General features: G+C 42.8%; 1 protein-coding gene across 1 annotated transcript in view; it reads right to left on the reverse strand.

The window, feature by feature from the left end:
* kcnk10a (potassium channel, subfamily K, member 10a) overlaps positions 1-21,217 on the reverse strand; it is a 109,707-nt gene extending 88,490 nt beyond the window's left edge. The window contains exon 1 of the mRNA XM_034162199.1: positions 20,891-21,217. Within this exon, the coding sequence (XP_034018090.1) occupies positions 20,891-20,945 (55 nt within the window). The 5' untranslated portion in view covers positions 20,946-21,217. The remainder of the gene's footprint in view (positions 1-20,890) is intronic.
* Between the last annotated feature and the right edge of the window lie 1,628 nt (positions 21,218-22,845).

A 22,845-nucleotide genomic window follows, 5' to 3' on the forward strand; every position in this document is an offset into this window, starting at 1 on the left:
ATAACTTTAAAAATCATTATTATATGGTATGTGATTTTGCCAACTTCTGATGGTCCCATTCGCCACTTTCTGAGCTGTACCACATGCCGAGTTGACTGCTGGTAGAGCTGAGTAAACCTCACGTGCAGCGTAGTGCTAGCCAATTGAACGACGCCTTCTATCGATAACGCGATACAACGCCTACTTTGGCCCGCTTCGAGTTGCATCGTGCGTTGTCATGACGACGCCGTGTACACAATGCAGTAAAAACTAAGGGCACAGAAAAGAAACGCTGCTGGCTGCAGCAGCTCCTCGGTCTTCTCTCACAAATGTGTTTGAATACAGTCCATAAAAGTCCTGCTCACAGACTGATTGACAGGACATGTCCACATCATGTATAACGCCAGATATCTCCACATTTACTCAGGTTCGTTCGCGCACGTGTGCACGTGCATCTCACACGCGCATCTCGTGGTCAAAGACTCTCCTGTGGAACCAGCTCCCAATTCAGATCAGGGAGACAGACACCCTCTCTACTTTTAAGATTAGGCTTAAAATGTTCCTTTTTGCTAAAGCTTATAGTTAGGGCTGGATCAGGTGACCCTGAACCATCCCTTAGTTATGCTGCTATAGACTTAGACTGCTGGGGGGGTTCCCATGATGCACTGAGTGTTTCTTTCTCTTTTTGCTCTATATGCACCGCTCTGCATTTAATCATTAGTGATTGATCTCTGCTGTCTTCCACAGCATGTCTTTTTCCTGGTTCTCTCCCTCAGCCCCAACCAGTCCCAGCAGAAGACTGCCCCTCCCAAAGTCTGGTTCTGCTGGAGGTTTCTTCCTGTTAAAAGGGAGTTTTTCCTTCCCACTGTCGTCAAGTGCTTGCTCACAGGGGGTCGTTTTGACCGTTGGGGTTTTTCTGTAATTATTGTATGGCCTTGCCTTACAATATAAAGCGCCTTGGGGCAACTGTTTGTTGTGATTTGGTGCTATATAAATAAAATTGATTTGATTTGATTTGAAAGTAGGAAAGAAACTATAACAGAACTCAGAGCACAGACCTGCAACTCAGCACAAATATAAACTAGAAGATAAATCAGAGTGCACAGTCTGTCTGCAGCCAAAGTGCACTCTGATTCTTCTGTGCAGAGAACCTGCATGCAGACTCTGTGCTCTCACCTCCTCTCTGCCCCCTGCAGCGCGCACCTGACGCAGACATTCCTGCGTCGTCATGACGCCACAGGAAGCTCGAGGCAGCCCCGGTGTGAAAGGGGCTTTAGAGATTGTGCTCATGAAGTATTTTGGACCTGTTGGTACAGTATGACAGTAATAATAAAGAGCTGAAACTTGAGATTGATTTTTCAGTTTTAGTATGTTTGAGAAACTCCCAATTTTCTTGTTTACCAGATAATAAAACAGTTATAGACTTTTAATTTCGGTGTACCCGTGATTATGCGGACCTGGTCAAGATGGGGTTGGCCTCGGTGAACCCCATCCAGACCAGGTCCGCATAATCACGGGTACACCTCATCAAAAGTCTATAATTGTATATTATCGGACTAATTATCTGGCGATAAATTTTTGGCCGATAATGTTTGGACTGATAACGTGGTAAATAAAATTGAACAGCTACAAATATTTATAAAACTTAAAATCAGTTGTTAAATGTTTCATAGCTGAAGTGTAGATCTACCCTCTGCAAAACAGAGAAGAGCTGCTTTAAGAAGAAACCGCTCCATCCTCTGAAGACAAAGGAGAACTGGTCCAAAAAAAAAAAAAAACTCATTTCTCTTAACCCCATACTGATACACGGGCAATATCACCCAAGTCATCCAGAGGCATACATTTTTAACTTATGGTTCAACTTTTAACCAAACTAATGTTGGACAAGTTATTTAAATTAATGTCGTGTCTGAAGTTTTCTAAAGTGAAAATATCAGATATATGTTTTAGTTTTAAAGTAATGCGCTAATTTTTAAGGTTTTAGTGTGGATATATGCTGTGCCCAGCAGTGCATTATGGGTAGGTTAGGGTAATCTCAGTACGTTCACGACATGAGAAATACATTTGAAACACTCTGATCAGGCTCTATGGACAACAGCATTAAACTCTAGTGCCTAAAACTCTCGTGAATATATTCTCTGGGTTTATAGACATTGTTAGTGTGTCTGCGTTTAATAAATTCCACGCATCTTAAATGTAGCAGACAGGGAATATCTGGAATTTTGTTTTGGCAAGTTTTCAAGGTCTCTGCTGCCATCTACTGGCCAGTAGTGTTCATTCGCCCTATTGACATATCCCATAATCCCTTGCGTGCCAGAGAGTCGCTGCAGTCGACAACAACATATAGAGAATCAACACGATGACAGTTGTAAATTAATATTATACTACAAAAATGTATTTTTTATGCTTTTCGTCACATTAATAAGAGACTGCTGCATGATACCCTGAAAACTTGCCAAAACAATTATAACAAATAATCCGTGTCTGTTATGTTTAATCTGCGTGGAATTTAATAAATGCAAACCAAATTTCAGACAGGACAAACAGTGTTGTAAAGAACAATAAGACGTTAAAGAGCAAACTTCACTTTCCCCCAGAACAACATGATCAGGAAGCGATTGTAGCTCACAGCAGCTCCCACTGAAAATAACAGAGACAGACTGTGATTCTCACATGTTTACATAAAACAAACACAATAACAACGTCTATAAACCCAGAGAATATATTCACAAGAGTTTTAGGCACAATATAAAAATAGTTTTATGTTGTGATGTTAATGGTGTTGTCTGTGTGCAGAGGTTAAAGTGCAGCGTGATCAGAGCATCTCAGTGCAGTTCTCAATGTTACTGAGATCTCGCAGTGCGGTGACCTCTCCAAGGTTTTGCGGGATTTGAAACATCAATAGGGCGAATAGCCAACATTTATGTGTCAAGACAATATTGAGTGCACGTTTTACAATATAAAATGTGCCCACATTCTCTCCACATGCAAAACATTTTGCAATGACACTTCCAGGGCTCCGTAAAAATGCCTGTTTTTACAAATAAAAAAATGGAATATTTTACAAAAGCACATTTATCTGTAAACACCAACACACGACACACATCACATTAACGTGTTGGTTTACATAATGAATGACTGAACCAATCAGTGTTTAGCAGAGGCACATTTTACCCAGAATCCTTTGCAATCTGTCTGTGTTTGTTACAAAACCTCAGAATTAGTGCATTATTCAACATTAAAAGATATATGTTATATATTTACTTGACATTGACATTAATGGAGTTATTCTATCGGTATTAATGTTATTTATAAATCAAAACCATAAGTCAGCACTGCTTTATTTTCCAAGACCTCCGCCTGACCAGAGCATTGTGATTGGTAGAGAGTTGGGCTTTGTGGCTGCTCTCAACTTGCGTCTGTGCTGGAAGCCACCTGGTTAACAAGAGCTTCCAGCAGGAGGCAAGATGTTCAAAGACAGACGTGTGGGCTCATTGTTTGGGTCTGTTGTCACTTTTGATGCTTCCAGAAGCGATCGTGGTGTTAAAAGTCAAATTCAGTTTGTTAGTAGCTGCAAATGTACCAGAGACAATACTGGAATTTTTCGGTTATCTGTAACTTTCAATACATTTTTGGGTGGTTTATCGTTTTATCTTTATCAAAGATAACTTTTCAGTTATCTGATTATCTGTTATCAAAGTTAATTTTTTGGTTATCTGTGCCCACTACTGCTTACACCAGCAGTAAACATTTCAGTTATTTCAGTTCCGTTTGACGTCAGTGGTGTCAGTCCAAACTGAATGTATTTTATGACACCTGGAAGGGCAGTTTGACTGCATATCAGTCTGCCATGTCAGCTGCAATGGCATCATTCTATTCTCATTTAACTGAGAGTAATAGGCATGATTTAAAGCTGCCGTATGATACAGTATCAAAACTCACCCAGACCAATCAGGTGGCCAGCTGCTTTCAACTGACAGCACAGGAATTTCTTTCATTTTTTAATGACAGGGTTGAGGACATCAGACTGCAAATACTAACTACTAACCCTAACCCTAACCACTATGATGTAGCATGTGCTCCTGTTCCTCCTATTAATAGTGGACAGGCACTGATGGATTTCCAGCTCCCTTCAATGCCTGGACTGTCAAAGACTGTTACACCAGCACACTCAACAACCTGCTCCTCGGACCCTTTTCCTTCTTGGGTTATTAAAGAGCTTTGGCATACACTAGTCCATATATTTTATCCATTTTAAATCATTCGGTGTCTTCAAGAATTTTTCCAGAGTGTTTTAAATCTGCCGTGGTAAAACCTTTGCTAAAGAAGCCTGGACTTGATGTTGATAGGCTATTAAATTACAGACCTGTTTCAAACCTTGCATTTTTATCAAAGGTGTTTGAAAAAGTGGTTTCCAATCAGCTTGTTGAGTATTTAACAGCTCTCTTTGAACATCTTCAGTCTGCCTTTAGAGACTGAGCTGACAAAGGTGGTGAATGATTTGTTGTTAAACGCTGATTCTGATCGTGCTTCTACTCTTTTGTTGCTGGACCTCAGTGCTGCGTTTGATACGGTCGATCATTATATTCTCATGGATAGATTATAACAACAGTTCGGCATCTCGGAAAAGGTGCTGATGTGGTTGAAATCTTTCTTATCAAACAGATCTCAGTGTGTTCTGTTTAATAGTGTTCTGTCTGAGCCTTGTGCAGTCAGGCATGGGGTTCCTCAAGGCTCTGTTTTGGGTCCACTGCTTTTCTCTCTTTATCTTGCACCACTTGGTCAATTATTACGTTCTTTTGTTTTTGGTTTTCACTGTTATGCAGATGATTTGCAACTATATATGCCTGTAAATTGTGAAAATGGGTCTAAATTGAGCTATGTCTTTCGGCTGTCAGGAGGTGGTTTTCTAAGAATTTTTTGTTCCTTAACTCTGCAAAGTGTTATGGTTAGGGGTCCGGATGGAACCAGACCATTACAGGTGATGGACTTAAATGCTGAGAGCAAGGAACAGAACTGGTTGTGAACGAAAAGAGATTTATTTACAATAAACAAGTGAAGAATGCTGCGCTGGTTAGATGGCCTGTTGAGCCAAGTCAGGGCCCGATTGTAGTGGTGTAACCTCTGGGAGCTGCAGTGCACACACGTACAGATTTGGAAGTCTGAGAACTGTCATTCCCGGCCTGGGTTTAGGCCTTACTCCTTATTTTGCCTCTCCCTTTGGCTCACCTCCTGCCCCAGCTTTGATGTATTAGTTATTTTTTTCATCATGTGGTTATTTTCTGTTCTCGTTTTGCTGTGTTACTTTGTTTTGTTACTTTTCATTCTTTTCATTCATTGTCCAGTTCCATTCTAGTTTTGCTCTGCCGGTTTGTGTTTGCATTACTGATCATTGTTAATCACTTGTTTGTTTTGCTTTGTTTTCAGGTAGTTTGTTTTTCTTATAGCTTGTTTACCACCTTGTTTTCCTAGTTTAGTTTTGCTTAAGTATTTATGTTCCATTTTCAGTTCTCATGTTCATGCCCTGCTCTTGGTTATGTTATTCTGCCCTCAGTTTTTATTTTACTTTTGTCCATAGTTCTCAGTTTCCCTCACGCCCAGTTAATTATGTTCACGCCACATCCTGCACCATTATGTTTTTTCCCTCACTTTGATTCAGTCTGTTTTGTTTCCATTCACTCACGCTCTTGCACCAGCTCACGTGTCTTTGTCTATTACATCACTTCATTTTGCACACTCCCTTCCTCACCATCTTGCCCCATCCATACCCTTTGTTCACTAGCCACGCCCCCTTTCTAGATCTTCTCCTCACGTGCACTTTCTTAACACCTACCTATTTCATCTCCTTCTGGCAACCACACTTTTGCCAGTTTGTTGTCGCTTCATGAACACATCCCAGCCCTTTGTATTCAGTCCTGATTTCTTGCCTTGCCATGTATCGTGTTTTGCTCTGTATTCCTCGACCACGCCTTTTGCTTCATCCCTGACAACTGTGTTTGCTTGTGCCTCTGACCCTTGCTGTACCATGACTGCATTTATGCCTGATCCTGTTTGTACCTACGCTTCGCTGCTTGATTGCCTGTGCACCGAACCTAAGCCTGGAATAAAGACAAAGATTTCTTTCACACCAAAGCCGTGTTTGGGAGTCTGCATTGCGAGTCCAGCCACTATGGTTGTTGGGCAGCCGCCCGTCCTGACAGAAGAAACTGGTCATAACATGGTCCCCACAGGCTCCACTCCATCCACAGATGCTTTTGCCACGAATCCAGACATTCAGGAGACGAAGAGGATTTTTTCTGACCTCTCATTTTTTTTTAAATCTGTTTTCATGACTGTTATGCACCCACAGAAAAGTTTGATTATCTGGAGCAAGCCTGGGAGTTGGTGAATTCACACCCATGGCTTTTTGACTTTTTCCCTGAGCTACTGAGCCTAGATGATGTTTTTTTGTGAACAAAAACTCCCAGATTGAATGAAGCACCCCGAGGCCTACCTGCCTGATGATGAAACTGATTGGGTTGATATGGAAGAGGATAATAATTCAGAGTCAGAGCAGACAGCACTCCAGGACATGGCTACTGTATTATTTAAAATACAGGACTTATATTTTCAGTATCAGGACTGCCGCAGTCAGTGGAGCACACAGAAGATTCTCTCAGCTCTTGAACAGATCATTTATTCTGAGCCTGAGTTGTTAATCAATTTCCCAGAACTGAAGGACATTAAAACGCAGTTCCAGCAGGGTTGGGTGCCTCGATGTATAGAAGACTTGATGGACTTTTTGGTTGAGTCTGAAATTACTGCCGCTTACTGTGATGAACCACGTATAATCACACTCTCAGATGCCGCCATTGCACCTCATCGGCATGCGGAAACACAGAAGCTGACCACTTACCTCCTGCCGTCAGTTCCAGAAATGCACTCTGTGAAGCCAGCCTCGCTCCAGATTCCTCCAAAACCTGCTCCACGAAGAAGCCGGGTGATGTCCCAAGTCATGCCTTCTGATCCAGCGGAGCAGCACGTCCCGGTCTCAAGCACCGCAGCTCGTCAGTTCCACGACATCCCAGTTCCTGCGCCTCGGAAAGAACGGGCGCCCCAGCCGGCATCGCTGGCACCTGCCTCGGAGATTGCTCTGTCAATGAATACCGATGCACCAGCTTTGCCTGACCTCCCGCTGGCAGCCATACCCAGCAGTCCTTTGGGACAGTCCAAGATCGCTAAGTTGCCAGTTGGGCCTTTGGGAACGTGCAAGTCACGACCTGTGGTTCTGACCAAAAGAACCATGATCCCATCCGCCCTGGAAACCTCCACATCTTCTGCTGCTCCTGCCAGCTCAGCTTCAGTGCGTCTGGCTGCAGTATCTCTCGTGGAATCATCTGGATCTACATACACAAAGACACCTGCCAGCCCCGCCTCCTCATGCACGTTGGTGGTTACATCGTCGGCGCTTCAGTGGCGTCGTCCTCACTAATCAAATCTAACAACAAGCAGTTCACTGTACGCTTAAAACAGGAATGTTCACAGTTCTGGAAATAATGTTCACAGTCTAGGAAATAAGGTTTGCTGTTCGGGAATCATTCACAGTTCATGAGTTATCTTCAGAGGTCAGAGGTCAAGTGCTGTGTGTCTGGTAACACAGTTCCAATTAAGCAGGACTTGACTGAGAAACGACTTGGAAAGTTCTTGTGGCTCAATATCAGAGTTCATACAGTTCTTGGAAAACAGTTATTGGAAATAGTTCTTGGTGACAGTTCTTAATCATGCACAGACAGGAGTTGCGTGACAGCGGAATCCCACAGAACATGAAGGAACTTAACTGAAGCGTGGCAGAGCTGCGCACTCTGTAGCTGAGAGCCGGAGAGGTCCAAAGTGACGTGGTGCAGATAGTCATGCAGCCAGGAGCATATGCGACATGGAAGCCACGCAGGAGAGTGTCTGGAAACACCAGAGAAATCAACAAGCTCTAATACAGGAATATGAGCTGGCCAGGTTACCTTGAAATGAGCTGCGCAAAGATTCAACATCAGAGCGCATGGAAGCGGCAGGAAAGATGAGGTTAAGGTCATGGATGAATCTGGCCTCAGGAAAGGACATGGAAGAATCTGGCAAAGACTGAGCTTAAAACCGGGGTTTAAGTTACCCGCTCCTGATGAGCCGCTCATGAGCTTCAGGTACGAGGAGAAGATGAGTTGCAGGTGTGCCTCGGCTCTGCAGTGCGCCATCTGGTGGAAAAACAGACAAACTACACACAAGGTTAAAAAAGAGCCAAGGACTAAAGCAGACCAGGACAGTACCCCCCACCCCACCCCTCAAAGAGCGCCTCCTGGCGACTAAACGGGGCAGGACAGAACCACCCAGAGCCCACAGCGAAGAACACAGAGGTCGAGCAGCTCTCCAGGGCCCACAGGGGAACAGGAACTGTTTGGAGGTTAGGTCAGCCAAGGAAAAAAAAGTTCAGGGTCCAGGACAACAATCCAATGCTCCCAGAAAAACACTCACCTATCCGGGGAAAATGTGGCCCAAGGTTACTTGTGGGGAGTCCATCCAATGCTTCCAGACGAAATCCTCCACCTCCTGGAAAAGCACGCCCATGACTGGGGGGGGTTTGAGGCCCACTGTCACCTGTGGGATAGTGGATTGAACTGTCCTGAAAAAAAAAATGACCGGGAACCAAACCAGCCAAAAAAAAAAAAAAACTGTCCTGTTTAAGGGAATAGATAAATTTGAGGAACAGACCCCCCCCCCCCCCCCCCCCCCCCCTTAAAAAAAATGCACTGCAGCACCCACCAGCCAATAAACTGGTCTGGGAACCAGGGGAACAAAAAACCTAGAACTGGTCTGGGAACCAGAAACAACAATCCTAAGACTGGTCTGGGAACCAGGGGACAAAACCTTAGGACTGGTCTGAGAACCAGACAACAAAAAACCTAGGAACTAAATGCAGACAGAAACATGCGGACCTGGAACCAATGCCACGTGAATACTGCGAGGGTCTCTTGGAAAAACGAGAGGACACTGCATCAAAAAAATTGCACACGTTTCTACAGAACCAGCATAAGGTTCTGGATGACAGAGACATGGCTCGGAAGCCACATTAACTGACGCAGATGAGGGAACTATTTTCAAGGCGGATGTAGACACAGAAGCCGGTGTGGCAGAGGAATCAGAGAGTTGAGAGAGCTAGCTGAGTTAAGCGAGTGTCCAACTGAGTGATTTGAGCAGCGAGTTGTAAAATGAGTGTGTCAGAGTGTGTGACCTGGGCTGAGAGGTTCGGAACGTGGTCCCCCATGGAATCTATGGATTGCTGTATTTCTCCCAGGAATTTACCTTGAAGACTGAGAGCCTGCTGGACTGAATCTGCTCCCGCTAAGTCCATATTTCTGGCCGGATTCTTCTGTTATGTTAGGGGTCCGAACGGAACTGGACCGTTACAGGTAATGGACTTAAACGCTGGGAGCAAGAAACAGAAATGGTTGTGAACGAAAAGAGATTTAAACAAGTGAACAATGCTGCAATGGTTAGATGGCCTGCTGACTCAAGACAGGGCCCACTTGTAGCGGTGGAACATCTGGGAGCTGCAGTGCACACACGGACAGACTTGGGAGTCTGAGAACAAGCAGGAATCCTGGAGTATATGGGAACTGGATCCAGAGCCAGGTGGGTGCACAGAGCCAAGGACGGGAACTAGTAGAATGGAGAGGGCTTGCACTCAATAACACTGAAGCCTTTAATAACAAACAGTTCACTGTAGGCTTAAAACAGGAATGTTCACAGTTCTGGAAATAATGTTCACAGTCCAGGAAATAAGGTTTGCTGTTCAGGAATCGTTCACAGTTCATGAGTTATCTTCAGAGGTCAGAGGTCAAGTGCTGTGCGTCTGGTGATGCAGTTCCAATTAAGCAGGACTTGACTTAGAAACGACTTGGAAAGTTCTTGTGGCTCAATATCAGAGTTCATACAGCTCTTAGAAAACAGTTCTTGGAAATAGTTCTTGGAGACAGTTGCAGTTGTGTGGCAGAGCTACGCGCTCTGTAGCTGAGAGCAGGAGAGTTCCAAAGTGACGTGGTGCAGATAGTTGATAGCATATGCGACATGTAAGCTACGCAGGAGAGTGTTTGGAAACACCAGAGAAATCAACAAGCTCTAATACGGGAATTAGAGCTGGCCAGGTTACCTTGAAACGAGCTGCGGAAAGCTCCAACATCAGAGCGTATGGAAGTGGCAGCAAAGACAAGGTCAAGGTCATGGATGAATCTGGACTCAGGAAAGGACATGCAAGAATCCACCAAAGACTGTGCTTAAAACCAGGGTTCAAGTAGCCTGCTCCTGATGAGCCAATCATAAGCTTCAGGTGCGAGGAGAAGATGAGTTGCAGGTGTGCCTCTGCTCTGTAGTGCACAATCTGGTGGAAAAACAAACTACACACAAGGTTAAAAAGAGCCAAGGATCAGGGCAGACCATGACACAAAGACTGAAATGATGAACATTTCACTTCAGAATTTACATCAATTATTTGAAAATGTTACTCTTTCTCTGGATGATTGTGTGGTTCACTGCAGTGAAAAATGAAAAATCTTGGGGTTATATTTAACCAGACTCTTGTGTTTGACAAACACATCAAGGAGGTGTCAAAGGCATCTTTCTTTAATCTTAGGATTGCTAAGATTAGGGTTAGGGATGCAGAAGTCCTCATTCATGCTTTTGTGACATCTCGCCTGAACTACTGCAATGTGCTTCTGTCAGGACTCCTGAAGAAAAGCTTTCGTGCCTTGCAGATGGTTCAAAGTGCTGCTGCTCGTATTCTGACAAAAGCAGGGAATCAGAATCAGAATCACCTTTATTGTCATTGCACAACGATCAACACAACGAAATTTGCTTGTGCATCCTCAAATTTCGTTGTGATTGTGGAAATATGAGCATATTATCCCGGTGCTGGCCTCTCTCCACTGACTTCCTTGTCAGTTTTAAATTAACACTGACAGTGAACATATGGTCCCACTCTGACCAGAGTAGTACCATATATACACCGGCAGTGTCAATTTAACACTGCCAGTGTCAGCTTTACACTGGTGATTTTACTGTGTAACTTATAAAATTGTTATAACAAAGGATCACCTTATACACCTTACCGTAACTTCCGTTCACTCCTCACTGGTAAGGCTGTAATAAATTGAGAAGCCCCAGAAAAACATTCATTCTTATAATTTCTATTTTCAAACTTGAAGTCTAAAGGTAATGTGTACCATCTTTGTAAATGTTTTTGGATTTCTTTGGTAATATTGTGATAATTTGTCACTCCCAGACCGGGAGTGACATGTTTAGCCGCATGTTCTCCTTGAATTGCTGGCTGTCTGAGTGGTGTCCAAAAAATGAGGTGGGCTTCATAGATAATTGGCAAAGCTTCTGGGGAAAACCGGTCTTGTTAGGAGGAGACCGCATCCATCCACTTTGGATGGAGCAGCTCTCATTTCTAGAAATCCGGCCAATTTTCTTAAATCCTCCAAACCGTGACTATCCAGGGTTGGGACCAGGAAGCAGAGTTGTAGTCTTACACACCTCTCTGCAGCTTCTCTCCCCCTGCCATCCCCTCATTACCCATCCCCGTAGAGACGGTGTCTGCTCCAGACCACCAATAACCCAGCAAAAATCTATTTAAGCATAAAAATCTCTTCATTGGCTTCCTGTTAATTCTAGAATAGAATTTAAATTCTTCTTCTTACTTATAAGGATTTGAATAATCAGATCCCATCTTATCTTAGGGACCTCATAGTACCATATCACCCCAATAGAGCGCTTCGCTCTCAGACTGCAGGCTTACTTGTAGTTCTAGGGTTTGTAAGAGTAGAATGGGAGGCAGAGCCTTCAGCTTTCAGGCTCCTCTCCTGTGGAACCAGCTCCCAATTCAGATCAGGGAGACAGACACCCTCTCTACTTTTAAGATTAGGCTTAAACTTCCTTTTGCTAAAGCTTATAGTTATGGCTGGATCAGGTGACCCTGAACCATCCCTTAGTTATGCTGCTATAGACGTAGACTGCTGGGGGGTTCCCATGATGCACTGTTTCTTTCTCGTTTTGCTCTGTATGCACCACTCTGCATTTAATCATTAGTGATCGATCTCTGCTCCCCTCCACAGCATGTCTTTTTCCTGGTTCTCTCCCTCAGCCCCAACCAGTCCCAGCAGAAGACTGCCCCTCCCTGAGCCTGGTTCTGCTGGAGGGTTAGGGTTAGCAGAGTTGTAGTCTTACACACCTCTCTGCAGCTTCTCTCCCCCTGCCATCCCCTCATTACCCCATTCCCGTAGAGACGGTGCCTGCTCCCAGACTACCAATAACCAGCAAAAAATCTATTTAAGCATAAAAATTCAAAAGAAAAAATAATATAGCACCTTCAACTGCACCACAGACTAAAACAGTTAAATGTGGTCTATTAAACATTAGGTCTCTCTCTTCTAAGTCCCTGTTGGTAAATGATATAATAATTGATCAACATATTGATTTATTCTGCCTTACAGAAACCTGGTTACAGCAGGATGAATATGTTAGTTTAAATGAGTCAACACCCCCGAGTCACACTAACTGTCAGAATGCTCGTAGCACGGGCCGGGGCGGAGGCTTAGCAGCAACTCTTCCATTCCAGCTTATTAATTAATCAAAAACCCAGACAGAGCTTTAATTCATTGAAAGCTTGACTCTTAGTCTTGTCCATCCAAATTGGAAGTCCCAAAAACCAGTTTTATTTGTTATTATCTATCGTCCACCTGGTCGTTACTGTGAGTTTCTCTGTGAATTTTCAGACCTTTTGTCTGACTTAGTGCTTAGCTCAGATAAGATAATTATAGTGGGCGATTTTACATCCACACAGATGCTGAGATGACAGCCTCAACACTGTTCTGACTTATGGTATGGAAATAGAAGACTTAACAGTATTCCCTGAAAACTCCCTTCTGTCTGATCATTTCTTAATAACATTTACATTTACTCTGATGGACTACCCAGCAGTGGGGAATAAGTTTCATTACACTAGAAGTCTTTCAGAAAGCGCTGTAACTAGGTTTAAGGATATGATTCCTTCTTTATGTTCTCTAATGCCATATACCAATACAGTGCAGAGTAGCTACCTAAACTCTGTAAGTGAGATACAGTATCTCGTCAATAGTTTTACATCCTCATTGAAGACAACTTTGGATGCTGTAGCTCCTCTAAAAAAGAGAGCTTTAAATCAGAAGTGCCTGACTCCGTGGTATAATTCACAAACTCGTAGCTTAAAGCAGATAACCCGTAAGTTGGAGAGGAAATGGCGTCTCACTAATTTAGAAGATCTTCACTTAGCCTGGAAAAAGAGTCTGTTGCTCTATAAAAAAAGCCCTCGTAAAGCTAGGACATCTTTCTACTCATCACTAATTGAAGAAAATAAGAACAACCCCAGGTTTCTTTTCAGCACTGTAGCCAGGCTGACAACGAGTCAGAGCTCTATTGAGCTGAGTATTCCATTAACTTTAACTAGTAATGACTTCATGACTTTCTTTGCTAACAAAATTTTAACTATTAGAGAAAAAATTACTCATAACCATCCCAAAGACGTATCGTTATCTTTGGCTTCTTTCAGTGATGCCGGTATTTGGTTAGACTCTTTCTCTCCGATTGTTCTGTCTGAGTTATTTTCATTAGTTACTTCATCCAAACCATCAACATGTTTATTAGACCCCATTCCTACCAGGCTGCTCAAGGAAGCCCTACCATTATTTAATGCTTCGATCTTAAATATGATCAATCTATCTTGTTAGTTGGCTATGTACCACAGGCTTTTAAGGTGGCAGTAATTAAACCATTACTTAAAAGCCATCACTTGACCCAGCTATCTTAGCTAATTATAGGCCAATCTCCAACCTTCCTTTTCTCTCAAAAATTCTTGAAAGGGTAGTTGTAAAACAGCTAACTGATCATCTGCAGAGGAATGGTCTATTTGAAGAGTTTCAGTCAGGTTTTAGAATTCATCATAGTACAGAAACAGCATTAGTGAAGGTTACAAATGATCTTCTTATGGCCTCGGACAGTGGACTCATCTCTGTGCTTGTTCTGTTAGACCTCAGTGCTGCTTTTGATACTGTTGACCATAAAATTTTATTACAGAGATTAGAGCATGCCATAGGTATTAAAGGCACTGCGCTGCGGTGGTTTGAATCATATTTGTCTAATAGATTACAATTTGTTCATGTAAATGGGGAATCTTCTTCACAGACTAAAGTTAATTATGGAGTTCCACAAGGTTCTGTGCTAGGACCAATTTTATTCACTTTATACATGCTTCCCTTAGGCAGTATTATTAGACGGTATTGCTTAAATTTTCATTGTTACGCAGATGATACCCAGCTTTATCTATCCATGAAGCCAGAGGACACACACCAATTAGCTAAACTGCAGGATTGTCTTACAGACATAAAGACATGGATGACCTCTAATTTCCTGCTTTTAAACTCAGATAAAACTGAAGTTATTGTACTTGGCCCCACAAATCTTAGAAACATGGTGTCTAACCAGATCCTTACTCTGGATGGCATTACCCTGACCTCTAGTAATACTGTGAGAAATCTTGGAGTCATTTTTGATCAGGATATGTCATTCAAAGCGCATATTAGTAGTACCATATCACCCCAACAGAGCGCTTCGCTCTCAGACTGCAGGCTTACTTGTAGTTCCTAGGGTTTGTAAGAGTAGAATGGGAGGCAGAGCCTTCAGCTTTCAGGCTCCTCTCCTGTGGAACCAGCTCCCAATTCAGATCAGGGAGACAGACACCCTCTCTACTTTTAAGATTAGGCTTAAAACTTTCCTTTTTGCTAAAGCTTATAGTTAGGGCTGGATCAGGTGACCGTGAACCATCCCTTAGTTATGCTGCTATAGACGTAGACTGCTGGGAGGTTCCCATGATGGACTGTTTCTTTCTCTTTTTGCTCTGTATGCACCACTCTGCATTTAATCATTAGTGATCGATCTCTGCTCCCCTCCACAGCATGTCTTTTTCCTGGTTCTCTCCCTCAGCCCCAACCAGTCCCAGCAGAAGACTGCCCCTCCCTGAGCCTGGTTCTGCTGGAGGTTTCTTCCTGTTAAAAGGGAGTTTTTCCTTCCCACTGTAGCCAAGTGCTTGCTCACAGGGGGTTGTTTTGACCGTTGGGGTTTTACATAATTATTGTATGGCCTTGCCTTACAATATAAAGCGCCTTGGGGCAACTGTTTGTTGTGATTTGGCGCTATATAAAAAAATTGATTGATTGATTGATTGATTGTTTCACACAAAATTACATTTTGTGTAATCATGACTCCAAAATTTTGTATTACCTTCATATTACAAATGAATGAATTTAGATTTGATCTGCAGTATTTTTGGTGGTAAACAGTTGTGTCAATACTTGTGTTTTTATATATATATATATATATATATATATATATATATATATATATATATATATATATATATATATCTTTTCCACTGCATATCAGTTTCCACTGCAAGGAACATAGTGAAGAAATGGAAGACCACAGGCACAGTACTAGTTAAGGCCTTAAGTGGCAGGCCAAGAAAAATCTCAGATATGCTGAAGCAAAGGATGCTGAGAACAGTCATAGTCAACCCACCGACCTGCTACAACATGATCCTGCTGCAGATCGTGTCTCTGGCATCGTTCAACTATACAGCGCACTCTGCACAAAGGGATGCTGTATGATGCTGTAATGCAGAGGAAGCCTTTTCTGCATACTAAAACACATTTAGTGGCATGCCAAAGCACATTTGGACAAGCCAGTTTCATTTTGGAATAAGGTGCTGTGGACTGATGAAACTAAAACTGAGTTATCTGGACATAACAAGGGGCGGTATGCATGGCTGAAAAAGAACACAGCATTCCAAGAACTGCTACCTACAGTACAATTTGGAGGTGGTTCCATCATGCTATGGGACTGTGTCACCAGTGCAGGTACTGGGAATCTTGTTAAAGTTGAGGGTCACATGGATTCCAGTCAATATCAACAGATTCTTGAGAACAATGTTCATGAATCAGTGACAAAGTTGAAGTTGCACCAGGGGTGCCCAAACTTTTACATACAACTGTATAAGGCAACCTGAATTAAAGGCGAAATGCCACTTTTAACAACCTGGACCACATTTCTGGCATAAAATATGGTCCTGCACTCACCGATATAACTTTGGTATCATTAGGAGTCCATGGTTCGGACAACGTGTTCAGGTTCAAATCTGGCTTGAAGATTTTCCTTCATCTATTAAGGTGGATTTGAACTTTTTGTGGTACACAGTGCCAACTACTGTACAGGAGGGTCTTAGAAGTCAATATGTGTCACCGATTTCAAAATGCAGCTGGCTCTTTTCAACCAGACGTGCAGTGCCATGACATGTCAATCATCTGGGGTGGCACCTGGGGTGTCCAATCAGATTTCAGGGAAGTCCAGTGACATCCTGGCCTCCCCTCTAGTTCTGCCCATGCCAGGAAGTGTTCAACATTTGTCATTTCCTGTTTCATTGTGAACTCAAACTTTGGCACTTCCTGTTTCAGTCTCAACTCGCCACCAAATTCCCACGAGATCTCATCTACTGTCAATCCAGGAAGCTCTGATCCAAAAAGTGTTCAACATTTGACATTTCCTGTTTTATTGGGGACTCAAAATTTGGCACTTCCTGTTATAGACACAGTGCACCATGAGCGAGCTCCCTGCTTCCATTGAAGGAGAGTTTGCCTTACCCTCCTCTGCTCCCTGCTGGTGGGTGGAGGGTGAATGCTCACCTGAAGCGGGGGCTCTCCCCTAGACTTGTGAGTCCAAAAAGTTCCACTAATTCTGGGTAACTCCAACAACTCCAAACATGCTCTCTCAGTCGGATTAGGAATAACATTCCAACCACACATATATTTATTTTCCGTCTTTCCCCTTTTCCCTCATCATTGTTTATCTATATTATGTATGACTTTTTTATTCCCTTTTTTATGTGTGGCCTGCATAGCTCCCTCACAAATCAGACAAGGTGTGATGATTATTGTTGGGCCTGCGAGCTGGAATCATTTAACCAGTTGGTCGTCCTGAAGTTTTTCCATCGCTCTCAGTGGTATTCTGGTCAGGACACCGGTCTGTTACACGTAGCTATCCCGCAGTCATCTTCGCTGAAACACGTGTAACCTCGCTTTGAACCTTGATCTGGTATCCCCATTCCCTCTTGTCCAATACTGCCTTCCTGGCTGTCTCATATGTGCGGACTCCGCTGCTCCAAAGAATCCTCATTTTCGTGAATGTTGTTTGAAAACAGATAGATTTTCCTTTAACTTCTTCATCTTGTTGTATGTTTTTCTCTTCAGGACAACTTGGGTGAGATAATCACGATCAAACCAGACATGCTTTCCTCTAACAAACACCTTCATTTGCCAGCCTTTTTAAATGATCATTTCCTTTATTTCATGTTGTATAAAGTTAATATGTATGGACAGGTCTGGACTTCATTGGCTTCCTGTTAATTCTAGAATAGAATTTAAAATTCTTCTTCTTACTTATAAGGTTTTGAATAATCAGGTCCCATCTTAACTTAGGGACCTCATAGTACCATATCACCCCAATAGAGCGCTTCGCTCTCAGACTGCAGGCTTACTTGTAGTTCCTAGGGTTTGTAAGAGTAGAATGGGAGGCAGAGTCTTCAGCTTTCAGGCTCCTCTCCTGTGGAACCAGCTCCCAATTCAGATCAGGGAGACAGACACCCTCTCTACTTTTAAGATTAGGCTTAAAACTTTCCTTTTTGCTAAAGCTTATAGTTAGGGCTGGATCAGGTGACCCTGAACCATCCCTTAGTTATGCTGCTATAGACTTAGACTGCTGGGGGGTTCCCATGATGCACTGAGTGTTTCTTTCTCTTTTTGCTCTGTATGCACCACTCTGCATTTAATCATTAGTGATTGATCTCTGCTCCCCTCCACAGCATGTCTTTTTCCTGGTTCTCTCCCTCAGCCCCAACCAGTCCCAACAGAAGACTGCCTCTCCCTGAGCCTGGTTCTGCTGGAGGTTTCTTCCTGTTAAAAGGGAGTTTTTCCTTCCCACTGTCGCCAAGTGCTTGCTCACAGGGGGTCGTTTTGACCGTTGGGGTTTTTACGTAATTATTGTATGGCCTTGCCTTACAATATAAAGCGCCTTGGGGCAACTGTTTGTTGTGATTTGGCGCTATATAAATAAAATTGATTGATTGATTGATTGATTGACTGACTGCAGGCAGGCCAGTCTAGTACCCACACTCTTTTACTACGAAACCACGCTGTTGTAACACGTGCAGAATGTGGCTTGGCATTGTCTTGCTGAAATAAGCAGGGACGTCCCTGAAAAAGACGTTGCTTGGATGTTGCTCCAAAACCTGGATGTACCTTTCAGCATTGATGGTGCCATCACAGATGTGTAAGTTGTCCATGCCATGGGCACTAACACACCCCTATACCATCACAGATGCTGGCTTTTGAACTTTGCACTGGTAACAATCTGGATGGTCTTTTTCCTCTTTTGTCCAGAGGACACGACGTCCATGATTTCCAAAAACAATTTGAAATGTGGACTCATCAGACCACAGCACACTTTTCCACTTTGCGTTTCCAGAGAAGGCGGCGGCATTTCTGGATGTTGTTGATGTATGGCTTTCGTTTTGCATGGTAGAGTTTTAACTTGCACTTGTAGATGTAGCGACAAACTGTGTTAACTGACAATGGTTTTCTGAAGTGTTCTATAGCCCACGCAGTAAGAGCCTACATACAATGATGTCAGTTTTTAATGCAGTGCTACGAAGGTCACGGGCATTCAATGTTGGTTTTTGGCCTTGCTGCTTATGTATAGAAAGTTCTCCAGATTCTCTAAATCTTCTGATTATATTATGGACTGTAGATGATGGAATCCCTAAATTCTTTGCAACTGAACGTTGAGAAACATTGTTCTTAAACTGTTGGACTATTTTTTTCACACAGTTGTTCACAAAGTGGCGATCCTCACCCCATCTTTGCTTGTGAACGGCTGAGCCTTTTGGGGATGCTCCTTTTATACTCAATCATGACACTCACAATTAATGTCCTCAGTTCCCAAATGCTTATTAAGTGCTGTTAGAAGGAAAGGTGATGTAACACAGTGGTAAACATACCACTGTCACAGCTTTTTTTGAAACGTGTTGCAGGCATCCATTTTAAAATGAGCAAATATTTGCACAAAAACAATAAAATGTATCAGTTTGAACATTAAATATCTTGTCTTTGTGGTGTATTCAATTGAATATAGGTTGAAGAGGATTTGCAAATCATTGTATTCTGTTTTTATTTACATTTTACACAATGTCCCAACTTCATTGGAACTGGGGTTGTAAGTCGATGACTTTTTCTTCCAACCTACGGGTAAGTTTCCCCACAGCTCTGTCAAAGCATCCCCGGCTTCAATGCTCCATTCCTCCAGCTCTGAAATCTGTGTTTGAACCTCTGAAAGTTTCGTTTTTTTGTAGCTGCATCTTCATTGTACTTTCAACAAGGTTTTTTTTTTTATCTATTTCTTGTCTAAAAGTAGCCATGTTTTGCTTCAGTTCCTGTTTTAACATGTTGAAGTTGTCCCCTAAGTCCTGTTTCAAACTCTGTATGTCGCTGCGGATGCTAGCTAACCCTGCTAGCGATGCTCTCTCTTGTTGCAGGGCTTCATGTGTCAATCAAAAATGCTTCAATCACTCTCATTTGTGACAATGAGGTGCAAATCGACACTCATTGAATAGACAAAGTTTGATCTGCATCTGATCCATATTGCGGATTTAGTGGATATTTGATTTTAACATTGAAAAGCCCTTTTGATCTATAATTTGTATTATGTTTTAGCTTCTGAAATGTTACTTCTAACAGGACTTTGACCTTGAAAAATTTTTGCAAGGTAAAAATTTGTGGAATTGGAAACTAGGTTGGCGGAGGTTTGTGCTCTACAAGCACGGTGAAGTTCACTGTGTGTGTTCCACTCCTGTCCTATTTGACCACGCCCCACCATCATTTAGTCTTTGGTAGTGATTGATAGCTGCACACTGGTCTTAAGGTCAGCCCACTGGACACTATAGGGCAAGCCTCAAACAGGGGTGGAAAGCCTGGCCTTCAGTGAGTATTTGTTCCATCCTCCCACTAAATCAGCAAATTGTAATTAGTTCAGCATGTAGACAAGCTTAACGAAATCACCTGTTTTTGCTGAACAGGCAGAAGCGACACGTGGTCAGACTTTAACTCGCTGAAGCTGGGTTTCCCACCTCTGACCATAACTCTGTTCTGTCACAGCAGACATGAAAATGAGCAAACTAAAACAGATTCGAGAAAGAACCTGTAATTAAATTGTAAATTTTGGAACAAATCTACTACCCGCCAAAAAGCATGTAGTTCTTAACTTGCTGCAGCAACAACTTTGTGTGAATAACTAAGTTTGCATTTCTCATTCTGTTTAGTAAATATTATGTAACACTGATCAATATTGCAAATGTATAATCAATACAATCTTCTGCTTTCTGTCAGGGTTCGAGTTTGTGCATTCAGATAAACCTGAAGAAATGGATCATAAAATCTCGACTCAGACAGGCAGTTTGTCTGCAGAAGGTCAAAACAGCACGAGCACCACACGATCACGGTGACGATGTGCACGTGACAAACATGCGGGATTTTAGGGAAACGCGCTCCCCACGTTGGATGACGTCATAACCACACACCACATAATATCATTTCTGTTGTCTGAAAGCTTCCGTTTGGCTTCCCCTGCACGGCCACAGCGCGTGCACGTGCCACTGAAAGTAAAGTTCATTCTGCAGCATCAACACAAAACTGAACACACGCTGCGACACTCTGAGAAAAATAAATGTGATCAACATCACTCACTGAAAACCGACCTGGCGGAGGGTTCATGGTCCCTGGTTTTCGTGGGTTTTCGGTGGGAAACTTCATCTTGATCGTCGTGGCAAACAACAGTCTCTGAAGAGAATGATCAGCTCACGATCAGCCGCGAGAGAACGGGAAGCACATGATGCATCTTCTGAAGGTGTCTGTCAGCCACGGCGGCGCACAACCGCTGCGCACGAAACACGACGCTCCGAGGGTTACATGGTAACGGATGCTGCCTTGTCTGGCCTTTCTGTGTTTATGCGGCAGTTTGTGCACTGCGCATCATCTGCAGCAGACCTCGAGGCAAAGCACGTTTCCTCTGCGGTTCAGGTCTGTATCCAAGCTGCTGCGCACTGCAAAACACGACGTCAGTCGAGAGGGGGCAGGAGGAGGATAGGAACGGCACGACACGTTAAGGAAAGGAAAAAGGAAAAAGTAAAGGAAGAATGCTTGTTTTATGTTCTGCTCCTTGAATTATGATTAGTGGAGAAACAAAAGTAACATTTAAATATATTAAATCTTTATAGGATTTTGATGACAATCTATGTGCCTGTAAAGAGACCCCTTTCCATTCTGGGAGTGGTTACCCATGATTCCTAGCATACCTCCAATACCTCCATATTTAGGAAAGAGCAAGCGCTGGTGTACCACAGAGTATCAGGGCCATTCAAAGATGAAAAAAAATCTGATAATATATTTTTGAGTTTAAAGTCACAAATATACAACAATAAACATGCACATTTACAAGAAAAAAACTGTAATACTGACCTTGAAGGTATCAATCAATCAATCAATCAATTTTTTTTTTATATAGCGCCAAATCACAACAAACAGTTGCCCCAAGGCGCTTTATATTGCAAGGCAAGGCCATACAATAATTATGTAAAACCCCAACGGTCAAAACGACCCCCTGTGAGCAAGCACTTGGCTACAGTCAATCAATCAATCAACTTTTTTCTTGTATAGCGCCAAATCACAACAAACAGTTGCCCCAAGGCGCTCCACATTGCAAGGCAAGGCCATACAATAATTATGAAACACAGTCTACGTCTAAAGCAACATAACCAAGGGATGGTCCAGGGTCACCCGATCCAGCCCTAACTATAAGCCTTAGCGAAAAGGAAAGTTTTAAGCCTAATCTTAAAAGTAGAGAGGGTATCTGTCTCCCTGATCTGAATTGGGAGCTGGTTCCGCAGGAGAGGAGCCTGAAAGCTGATGGCTCTGCCTCCCATTCTACTCTTACAAACCCTAGGAACTACAAGTAAGCCCGCAGTCTGAGAGCGAAGCGCTCTAATGGGGTAATATGGTACTATGAGGTCCCTAAGATAAGATGGGACCTGATTATTCAAAACCTTATAAGTAAGAAGAAGAATTTTAAATTCTATTCTAGCATTAACAGGAAGCCAATGAAGGGAGGCCAACACGGGTGAGATATGCTCTCTCCTGCTAGTCCCCGTCAGTACTCTAGCTGCAGCATTCTGAACCAACTGAAGGCTTTTTAGGGAACTTTTAGGACAACCTGATAATAATGAATTACAATAGTCCAGCCTAGAGGAAATAAATGCATGAATTAGTTTTTCAGCATCACTCTGAGACAAGACCTTTCTGATTTTAGAGATATTGCGTAAATGCAAAAAGGCAGTCCTACATATTTGTTTAATATGCGCTTTGAATGACATATCCTGATCAAAATAACTCCAAGATTTCTCACAGTATTACTAGAGATCAGGGAAATGCCATCCAGAGTAACGATCTGGTTAGACACCATGCTTCTAAGATTTGTGGGGCCAAGTACAATAACTTCAGTTTTATCTGAGTTTAAAAGCAGGAAATTAGAGGTCATCCATGTCTTTATGTCTGTAAGACAATCCTGCAGTTTAGCTAATTGGTGCGTATCCTCTGGCTTCATGGATAGATAAAGCTGGGTATCATCTGCGTAACAATGAAAATTAAGCAATACCGT

This window comes from Thalassophryne amazonica, chromosome 21 (assembly GCF_902500255.1).
Source record: "Thalassophryne amazonica chromosome 21, fThaAma1.1, whole genome shotgun sequence".
NCBI classification, from domain to species: Eukaryota; Metazoa; Chordata; class Actinopteri; order Batrachoidiformes; family Batrachoididae; genus Thalassophryne; species Thalassophryne amazonica.